The 11,653-nt window shown below is 29.9% G+C and overlaps 1 protein-coding gene across 1 annotated transcript in view; it reads left to right on the top strand.

The window, feature by feature from the left end:
- The window catches only part of LOC108692206, a 33,518-nt gene extending 22,471 nt beyond the window's left edge, over nucleotides 1-11,047 (top strand). Inside the window, exons 3-6 of the mRNA XM_018200370.1 lie at nucleotides 1,022-1,289; nucleotides 4,616-4,717; nucleotides 8,517-9,394; nucleotides 10,979-11,047. Of these exons, the coding sequence (XP_018055859.1) occupies nucleotides 1,022-1,289; nucleotides 4,616-4,717; nucleotides 8,517-9,355 (1,209 nt within the window). The 3' untranslated portion in view covers nucleotides 9,356-9,394; nucleotides 10,979-11,047. The remainder of the gene's footprint in view (nucleotides 1-1,021; nucleotides 1,290-4,615; nucleotides 4,718-8,516; nucleotides 9,395-10,978) is intronic.
- Nucleotides 11,048-11,653: the final 606 nt, after the last annotated feature.

An 11,653-nucleotide genomic window follows, 5' to 3' on the forward strand; every position in this document is an offset into this window, starting at 1 on the left:
GTTCTATATGCAAAAAAATATAACTGATATAATTCATAGTCATTTTTAGTACCAATTTTTTTTAAATATAGAATGTAGAATATAAATGCTTTTGTATAAAACATAGAAAATAATTGCAGTGAATATAATGATATAAAATAAATATAATTATTACTAACATTATAAAGTAATATAAACTATAAAAAAATAGATAATTTTAATCATATAATTACTTTTAATTAAATAAAAGAACTACATTCGATCAAAGCGGATATTATTATTAGTTGCTAAATGTTTCTATGCATTTCTATGAATTTCTATACATATCTGATTCTGCAAACTGCACGCCGAAATCTTTTTCAGTTTTAAAACACAATTTATTTAACAATTTAAATAATTATTTTACTATATATATGATTATAATTACAAATCAGAATATTTATCTTTCAGTGCGCGATGAACTTTAATGTCGTGTACTTTGCATTCGTATTTATTCGAATGAAGTAAATTTTATTACAAGTAATAATAGAGATGTTACAAAAAAAATAAAATAGTATAGACAAAATTAAATTTTTATATAAAGATTAAAAAGAGAGAGAGAAACTAATTAATTAGTATGCAATTGCAAAGAGAAAAGTTGTTGCTGAAAACATGTGGGTCATCCACATTGCCACAAAAGAGCGAAATTTCAACTAGTTCTTCATTCGCAATGTTCACCTTTTCCATTATCCATGCTCCTAATTGCTTCGTGATTTTTCTCTTTGGATATGGTGATATATTCTGCATAGCAATTAAAGTAAATGATATAGTGAAGTGAAAATCGCAGTGCGCGTCAAGCTATCATGTTGTCTAACGAGCAATTTAATACATCAATTAAAAACTGAATGGGAAAGGATGTCGATGGCCAGAGATGAAAATGATATATGTGACGATATGAAAATGATACTTCCGCTATTTCAACATTTATGTTTATTTTCTTACGCAATAAATTACAACCTAATGTTATAATATAATTTTACTTCGATTTCATTATTTTTTTCAGTACGAAGAAAAGCCATTCGGTCCATGGGATTTCAAGAAGGTGATATTTAGTACACTATTTCAAGCTCTCAAGGCAATAGGTGGCGGCGTATTGGCCCTCAAAGGTCAACTAGTTAAAGGAAGTGGCTATCTGTTAGCGAGTAAAGGCAAAGTTGTCAGTAAAGCAGGAGATGTTATTACATCCTTCGGTAAACACTTGGCCGCCAACGCGCAATCAAAACCTTATCCGTCAGAGATTTACTACGATCATCCATCGGTTCAACATATCGGTAAATTAGAGATAAAAATTATCGAAAAAATTAGAAATTTTCAATAAAAATATCAATAAAAAGTCAGTTTTTTACTTCGGCCCTAAAAAATTTTTGGAATGAAAATTTGACTTTTTAAGATTTTTTTAAAGTTGTTTAGGATTGATTATATAGCTTCTTTGGACATTTAGCATATTATTGTTTATTCAATTTTCGTATTCATTCAAAAGATTTTATAAATCTTAAAAAAAAGTATAAAAATATGAGGTATCTCTCTCCCAAAAGTATCCGACCTTTGTCTATATTGTGAGAAAGAACTACTTCAGAGAGATATGGACAATGTCGCCTACAAAATCTTCTTTCAAAGCAATGATCTTCTTCCAGCGATCCATTTATTCCCGGAAGCAATATTAAAAATAATTTTTTGTGATAACCAGCAGCTTCTTCATTTCGCATTTTATTTCTTTAACATCGTCAAATCTTTTGCTTTTTAACGGATTTTTCAACTTGGGAAATAACCAGAAGTGATACATCTAGACTGTACGGAAGTTGAACAATGTTGTGTTCAGTCAAAAAATCCTGAATCAGGATGAGATAAATGGGCAGATGCGCTATCATGTTGTAAAAGTCAGTTCCCACTTTTCTACAAATGCGGCCGTTTCCTCTTCACTGCGTCACTCAATCGTTTAAGAACTTCCAAGTACTTTTTGTGTATTGCAACTTTGTGGAACACATTCGTGATGTACAACACCTTTCTGGACGAAGAAAACGAATATTGCCTCACATTGCTCCAACCGATGCGCTTTCTTGAGTTGAGACTCTTTTCTCGTCATCCATTGTAAAGATTGTTTTAAGGTCATAACCTATATTTCATTGTCAGTAATAATCATTTTGAGCAACTCAGAATCTTTTCTGATGAATTTCAGAATGTTTTCGACAACTTCAATTTTTTGCCGGAGCACTCGTAGAATAAATTTTGCACACACGTGACTCATTCCCAGATTTTCAATCAAAATTCGAGAAACAATAGTTTTTGGGATTGTTCTCTTTTAACTTTTGTGCAGTCAAACGATGATTTTCGTTGATTGTTCCACAGTTTCAGCTGTTCTTTACGTTGAAGATCTGCTAGAACGAGAATCACTATACATTGAGACACGGCATGTTTGAAGTTTGAACTGTCTAAACCACTCTTTTATTTGTGTATTGTATCACTCAGAGTCATTATCATCATGTCGATTGTCTCGAAATATGTATGGACAAATTTTTGGCAAAATTTAATGCAAGTCCTCTGTTGGACTTGTTATGATTTTGACTGTTGACTTTACTATGATTCGCTCAGTCATAATAAAATGCGATGCTTGACGTTTTCAACTATTTTCGACGCTCACACAACTGCGTACATCGTTGCTGACTAAACAGCATGTACGTCATGCTGCTTGATAGAGATATTCCTTGATGTTTTGTACTTACTGCTTGTTTTCCACAAGAGAGAGAGAGAGAAAAAGAGAGAGAGAGAGAGAGAGGGGGGGAGGGAAGAGGGGGGGATTGATACGCAAATCGGGTACTTTTGGGACAAACTTTGTAGATATAAACAATGAAACAATGTAGTACAATCACCAATTATAAGCAGTAATGATCATGGATACTTAAAGCAAATTCGATTGAACGTATTGAGCACTGGTACATATTAAGCTTATCGTACACAAATTAACGTAAAGATGTGTATTTAGTATAAATATAAAAACTGATTAAATCTCAATATACTTTATTGTGCTGTTAGAATATGTATTTTATAATTTATTAATGTACCTACAACTGTTTTAATATGTACCAGTGCGCACTAGTGTATCCAATCGAATTCGCTATTAGATTCAGTTTTGAAAAAAACATTTGTTCTTTTTAGTTGAATTTTTGCAAGTTCATGTTTTTTCCTCTTTTTTCCTCCTAAAAAGAAAAAGAAGAAAATGAACTGGTGCAAAAGTTCAGCTAAAAAGAATTACTTATTATTAACTCATTAGATACTGCCGTGAGTGTATTCATAGGAGTCAATTTCCACAAACTATTTTATTCATTTTTTCATTTTTAATTAAAAAAAATATAACTTTACTTTTGTTTCTAAATAATTCTTTTGTTAATTCTGCTTCCCATTATGACCATATATAAAGTATAATTTTTCTTCTGTTAATTGAAGCTTCGACAGAATGACTAAGATAGAAAAATTTTCTTAAAATTTTTGAGCTAAAAACAGAATGCGTTGAAATATTAACTACAGTCATTTATACAATTATACATTTTATTTTTAATAACTATATTTTACCTACACTTTTTTAGAAAAAAAAAATAAAAGTTATGTTTTACAAAATGTAAATATTTTTCCTATTTAAAATCATAAATGAGAAGGAGACATTTATACATTGTAAATATTCAAAAAAGTCACTTATTAACGTAAAAAGTTATTGTTTATGATAACAAAATTGATAAAGTCTCCTCCTGTTCCTCTCGAAAATGGATACGCTCTTGGATATGCTCATAAATAACAATACAAAAATATTTCCGCTTTTTAAAGTTATAAAAACGAAAGATAATTCCGAAAGATTTAAACATTTTAATAAAAAAAATTAATTCTATATCTTTTTTTACAATTTTGATAGAAAAAGTTAAAAAGTTTTTTACGTTAAAAAACTGTAATTCTTTAAATTTTTTAATCCTAAAAAAGACATTTTTTTCTTTCATATCTAGATAAAATGCAATCTCTGCTGAACAGAATTTGTTGTTAAGCTTTTGTCATTATTTTTTATGATAATAAAAAATCAACTATAAATCTATTTAAAAATTAAACATCTGCATGCACATACGCAAATTATACGTCGCAAATAAAATACTAAAAACTTGACACATTTCCTTATTTTTTATTGTACGCTTACTTGTCTATGCTATATTCAATCGAGTAGAAATTTATCAAAGATATAATTTTATATCGATAATAGCAATAGAAAGTCATTTTAGTATTTACAAGCCAACTGATTATCCGTGAAGCCAGATTCACGGCATCACACGTTCGAGACCTAACTGGCAATGAGTATTATTCGCTTTTCTCAAATCCGTTCAAAAAGCTGTAACAATCGAACATTATAACCGATAAAAAAGCTTTAAAATAAACAAGTATACAATGAAGTGTTTTACAATATATATACAGACATTATATTATTACCTAATATTATTGAGTGTACGTTTATAATTATATCGTGATTTATAATTATTATATTGAATTAATCTCATTAAAAAAGTAAAATCTCTATTTCTTCTCATATATGACAGTATTTTATCATATACTTTTAAAATTACAGAACACAATCCCAGCTACCCAGGATCACTGCCAAACTCCGATGATTTTTCCGAAGTGCCTAATGACTTCTCAGCACATGAGACCTACGGCGTGCCATCAAACAGTAGGTTTCGCATTCTTACATGTAATTGTAACATTGCAAAGTCCTTTGAGTCAAATTCCGTTTTTTGCATCTTCTGAGGTAACGATAATTAACTTAGAATATTAATTATACTAATTAATACGCTGATGAAATCTTAATGATTATATCTTCCATCTAATATTTCCGATATTGTAATAAGCAATTATTCGAGAAAAGAGAAGAGCTTCGATATGAAGCAAGAAGAAAATTATTTTTTAAAGCCTTTTTCTCTTTCGAAACAATTAAATTGAAGAAGATATATTCCTTAATTTATTAGAAGTAATGGAATATTGCTTTCGCGAATAAATTTTGTTGTCAAATGTTGATATAATCTTATTATAATCTTAAATTATATATATAAATTATAATCTTCGATCTTTTATCGAATTTTGATACTTTTTTGCGGAATATGCACGGAAGGAACAATTTTGTTTAAATATTTAATTGGATATACAGATCTGAAAATAATTTTTTTGAATTTTGAACATTAAAATAATTATATAGGAAACTCAAGCATGATGAACAATGTAGCAAAAATATTTTTATAATCTAGCAATTAGCTTGAACTCCTACATAATTATTTTGATAGTCTAAAATAATTATAAATAAAAAATATTTTCTAAGCTATATCTAGCTAAATTGTTTGATACTTTAGTAATATCTTTCTTTCCGCGCATTGATGTGATTCATTTGATGACTCGCCCGAATTTCTCTTTCCTCTCTTTCGTATCGCACAATCGCTGATGTAGTCAATGTCCTCCTTCCGGAAGAACATTTCGTTTCACGATCCACGAATGTTTTCCCATGAATGTATTAGCACGCGGTCTTTCACTTTCCCCGAAAGTTGGCGAGAGACAGCAACTACAAATAAAACCTGTTTCATGACCTGACATACTTTTCCAATTTCTTTTAAGAAGGTATATACAATATATATACATCTAGATGGATCAAAATGAAGCCTAATTTTGCGAATTTTTTGTGAAAAAACGGATATAAAGAAGTCGGATTTATTCCATTGGTGATATTTTTCTCTATTTAACATTAAAATTTTATTAAAAAATAATGTAAAATAGAGTCACAAATTTTCATACGTCATATTTTATAAAACAGTGTTTGCGGTGACTATTGCTGCTCACACACGACTCGTCTGAAAGCAAAATGTATATACATACATAAGTTTTAAAATGAAACATAGATCTTGCTTGTAAAATATTGCGTTTGATTAAAATGTTTTTTAAAATATTGCGTTTGAATAAAATGGCAATTGGTCAAAGTTAACAGAGCGATTTTTCATAAAAAATTTTACTCGATTTGGCTAAAAAAAAATAATAATTGTAAGAAAAAAATCTTGCGTCAAAAACTAGTACGTGGAAAAAGTGTGTAAAATTACAAATCAGTCGAGTCTTCTTCAAGATATAGTGATCACGCATTTTGAATTACGTTTTTAGAAAAACGCATTTAAAGTTTTACATTCAGTTTATACTTTTGATTGCTAACCTTTTCAATTGCTCGTCCAGACGAAATTGTTATCCAACTAATCGTTCGTATTTTTAAATTTTAATGCAGCTCTGAGGCTATTGATAAAGATAATGAATAGAGAAAGATTTTTTTTTTACCTGCGCGAACTCGAATCATCCTGTCATAGGCGCGACTACCTGTCGTCTTCAAAGCATTCAAATCTATAATATATATAATACCTCGTCTATAATTTCGTACAACTTCTCTATTTTTCGCTGGATTGATTTATAATTCTACAAAAAGTTCTTAAGACATTATATTTTATATTACATTATATTTTACTTTAAATATGTAGAAAAAAATCGATTTCTTTCTACCTCTAGGTGTATATGCCCCCTTAATTTTTGTATACCTGTTTTCATAACACTGATATATAAATATAAATATGTCGAAATCATCAACAAAAATATATTACTTGAAAAAGTAATATACGATAATTATATCAGATATTTAAGATACTTTATAGAGATGTGCAATCTCCATTAATTAAATCGATTTCTGAATCAATCTTGAATCAGATTGATTGAATTTGATCTACTAAAAATTCGGAGCTGAATAAATCGATCTAGTGGAGATCAGAGATCGATTTAATTAAAATTTTTTTAGTACAATCGTATAAATTTAACAAAGACAATAAAATAATTAAAACACGATTCTGATTTGCCTCCAAGTAAAATAATTTTAATTTAAAAATCTAAGTTTAATCTAACATTTACAGTCTTTAACCACTGATGTGAAATTGATAAAATATCGTACATAAAGGCATTAAATTCAATATAATTAACTATCAGTGTCAATTGTCATAAAATAAAATTTAAGTAAGTATTATAAAACAGAATTTTATTAATATATTTTGTTAGTTATAATTAATAAGTGTAACTATGAACATTACTAAATCCGAAATGGTAAATGTAAGCAGTGTAAGCACAGTAATGATATTATAATTTTAAATTGTTTAGAACACGACGTATGTAGAATTAATTTTCAATAAATTGATAAAGATCTAAATGAAAATATTAAATTTTTAAAATTATATACATATCATAAAATGTTTATTTAATAGCAACAAGAATACAATAAAATAATTACGTGAAAACATATGACTTTTTAAATATCTATACTTATCAGAATCAAATCAACAACAGTGTTAATATGATGAAGAATTGATGACAATTAAAAGTAAAAATAAAGAAAAATAAAAGAGATGAAGTGTTATGTTATTCATTACTGATGGAGCACCTATCGTAGAACAAAATCGGAATGGATTCTGATCGGAATTATTCAATTATTCTCTACATTTTTTCTATTGTGTTTTCTGAGGAAACAGAATAATTCCGATCGGAATCCATTCCGATTTTGTTCCATAACAGGCCAGGTTTAGATGTCATTTTATCCTTGTTTAATAAGCAACGTTCAATAAGCAACAGGGATGAAATCATATATCAGAATATCTCTTAATTCATCCCTGCGCTTCAAAGATCAATTTCTTATTAAATGAATCGATCTGCCGTAAAATCGAACCCTAACGAATCGATTAAAAAATCGGATTGAGATTGCACATCCCTAATATTTTATAACTTATAATCATACAAAAGTAAGATGATTTCACTTGTACATTAGAAAAGAGGTCTTGTTACATTAATTGAAATTCTGATAGATTTAATGTACCTTCCAACAAGCGACAAATGACACGGTGTGACACCGTGGATCATTACATCCTTGTTGTTTGCCAATGTTAAACAAAGATGACATGATCACTGTATCGTATTGTGTCACTTGTTGGCACATTTAATCAGAAAGAACGAATTAGATACTTATATAGTTAAATGCATTCTAGTCGAGATAACCAAACATTCAATAATCAGAATTCTAATTGATATAAATCAAAATTCATTTTGTTAATATTTCTTGTTGGCATAACTAAAATATTTTTCTTAGTGTATCACGTTCAAAATTTACTAGAATTTAGCATGATACAAGCGCACTATATTGTATTGTGACAAATCCTGTGATAATTCCTTTCAAATATGTGTAAGTGTACCATTCGTGTATTATGAGAATCTAGAACTGTATTGTTCATGTTGTTTCACATTTAGCACTTGCTCGACAGACATGTTATAATACCTTTAGCACAAACAATGTACTAATACGCAATGTACTCGATAGTATCAACTTTTATGCTCCAACTTGACTAACGAACTTAATACTCTTATAAAGTATCGAATAAATTTGTTGACAAGACTGACAGACGTCACGTTCACAGACAACGGCCAGGGCGGCCTGCTGATCGTGACACCGACGAAATCTGACCTGGACAAGAACAACGATCAACAAACTCACGTGGCAGTATTAAAGAATCCGGATCCGACCAAAAGCTCCGTTATCAAGAATCTCTTGAACAGTGTGCCGAAAGGTAGTTTTAGTTCAAAGGATCAAATTGTAGCTGGCCAAGACAGCCTCACCAACAACAACGTAAACTCTTATCCTCCCACCCAACATCCAATGTCGACATACGATGTTCCGGAACGCTATCCAACACATAACTACGGACAGGATAATCCTCAAGACGGCGCTTACCAGCGGCCTGAACTATCGCAGGTCACGTCGCATCATCACTTTCCGAATCTGGACTTGGACTCAAATCTATTAATCCAGCCGAACGTGGAATACCCACCGTTGCAGCAAATCCAATATCCGAATTCGCACGGCTCTCTGCTGGATCCGTCCAAACTGCCACATGACGACAGTGATACATCAGTGTACGCGAGTCTGCCTGTAGACACCAAACCACAAATCGCACCCTTGAAGATATCTCTCTTGGGCCATTCAGACTCCCTTGATTTACCCAAGTTGCAGCCACACGTGGACTTTTACGGGCAACCTCAGTTCATGAATCACCTTCATGGTAGTTTAGGCGGCCCATTGAGGGTGCCACTTTTAAGTCCGATGCCGTCAGCTTACTACTGGCGGAGTCAAGGATCATTGATACCGACCTCGGCTTTCGACACGCTGGATAATTTCCGTAAAAGGAATATCCAAAGACGAGCATTTGCCAAACGACTTGCACGTTATGCGTCGTTACAGAAGTTCCATCGACTGTAAAGAACCAAATAACGGCGTCGACGATAAGTAGGCGAACATGTAAATAATCCTTTTCCAAAAAAGTTCTTACAACGGTATGACGGAGTGAAACGAATATTTTTTAGAACTGAAATTTCTATCTTTCAAATAGTAAAATGGAAAGTACATAAATCGACGTATTTAGCAATATAAACGTCGTATTTCATCCTAAATGTGTGTATTAAAATTAAGTATATGCTTTTCTGGCAATTCATATAATGTGGTATTTTAAATATATAAGATTTTAGAAGATAGGCAAAACAGAATAAACAGAATAGGACAAACATGAGCATATCTAGGATTTCAATTAAAAAGGAAAAAATTAATCCTCACACAAAACCTATTAAAACTTTCGAGAATTTTCAACAAACTTTCTTATGAGTAATATGTGACCTACAAATTAGGCAATGAGTGTTTAATTTTTTATTGTAAGAATAATTTTCATAATTTAATTATTTTTTCTTACAAAATAATTTAAAGAGCGCTCTCTCTTATTCTCCCCTGCATATGCCCATGGGGACAAACTTTGTCCAAAATTATTGCAATTATTCGTAAACAAAAAACAAAAATTGCTTTGGAGTAAAACTTGTCTAGGTTAATATTTTATTTATCGAAAATTTTTCAAGCATGTTAATTGAAAAGTTCTCGAGTAGAGATAAAGATTATTTTTAAAAAAACTGGAAACTTTAAGTTAAAAATCTATAATAAAAGGTTTTTTAATTTGGCCTCGAAAATTTTTTACTCGATATATTTTCTGTGAACATTTGACGCTAAATTAATATTTGTTCTAAAATTCTAGAATTTAGTTGCTACATTCAAAAGATTTCTGTGAAAAGGCAGACCATAAACAAACAAAATGTAGTGCAATCAAAATGGATATACATATTGTTAAGTTCAATTTCGAAAAAGTATTATTAATTAGGCAAATAGATTTCCATATTGATATTTAAAGTTACAAAGACAAAAAATGTTAAATAATATCGAAATAACATATATATAAGTATTTTAACGAACGAATATTTATGAAAATGAATCCTTTTTTCAGAATATTTAAAAAATAGTTTTTTGTCGGTAAAAATCTATTTTTTACCAGTAAAAAGAAATTAGCTTTTTCTCGGTTTTTTATTCTGAAATAAAAAAAATCTGTTTCTCTCGAGTTTTTAAAAATCTTCCATGTCAATCAATCCACCAATCAATATTCTCGAAAAATTTGTCGGACGATGAAATATCAGCCTTATATCTGATACATACATGTACATATTTTCAATATTATGCTTAGTATATATTTATTTGAAGAACTATAGTCGATATTCATAATCCATCTATATTTTAAGACTGTTTAAAGTAATGTCTTAAGATGCTAATATAGCATGTGATTCAAGATATCTTAAGGCTATACTTAAAATGATCTTAAATATAAGAATCAATTATAAATACCGGCCTATACTTCTCTATCTTCATAAAATAAATTAGTTTTTAGTAAATTGGAAAGAATTAATATATATATTTCCATGATTCTCGTGATAAATTAATATCTTATGTGTTAATAAAAAAATCAATTTTATTAGTCAATTTTATTGTATGCAATCGTGCTCTTTGTTGCAGTGGTCTATGCATTCGCGTATTATCCACGTCCGGCCAGATACAGGTACAAATGGTTATATCCTTATGGACGATAAGAACTTTCATCTTACCTTAGGCGGGAAGTGGAAGTAACGAATCGGCGAAAGTGGTTCTACAGGATACATTTCCAAGCCAGCACAAAAGACTACATACATTCGATGAGGGATTCGTGTAGCAATTGAAATACACAGAGTTCACGACATCGAAATGTATAGTATAGGATATATTGTGTGTCTCGAAAGACTTCTATTGAAAGAAGTGGAACATTTAAAGTTATCTTTTTCGAGACGCTTCATATATATCTCGGTCTATAGACGGAAACAATTACATGGATTCTTTGGGCAAACCAGAAAACCTAGAAACTCGAATATTAATAAAATATCATCTTTAACCTTAAATATGTAGCAATCGTGGCAATTATGTAATTATTTAATTTGTGATAAAGACATTCTATGAGTTCCATTTCATATGTTCGCCATTTGCAATCGTGGCGAATCCAAATACGTAAGTCTTAAAAAAACATGAAAAAATAACCGAGCCTATTCTTGGTTAAAAGATTTTCATAATTTCTCATTTTTAAGAATTTTTAAATATTTTAAATTTATGAATATTTTTAATTTAAATATTAAATTTATGCATATTAATATTTTAAAAAGT

Source organism: Atta colombica, unplaced genomic scaffold, assembly GCF_001594045.1.
Source record: "Atta colombica isolate Treedump-2 unplaced genomic scaffold, Acol1.0 scaffold65, whole genome shotgun sequence".
Taxonomy (NCBI): Eukaryota; Metazoa; Arthropoda; class Insecta; order Hymenoptera; family Formicidae; genus Atta; species Atta colombica.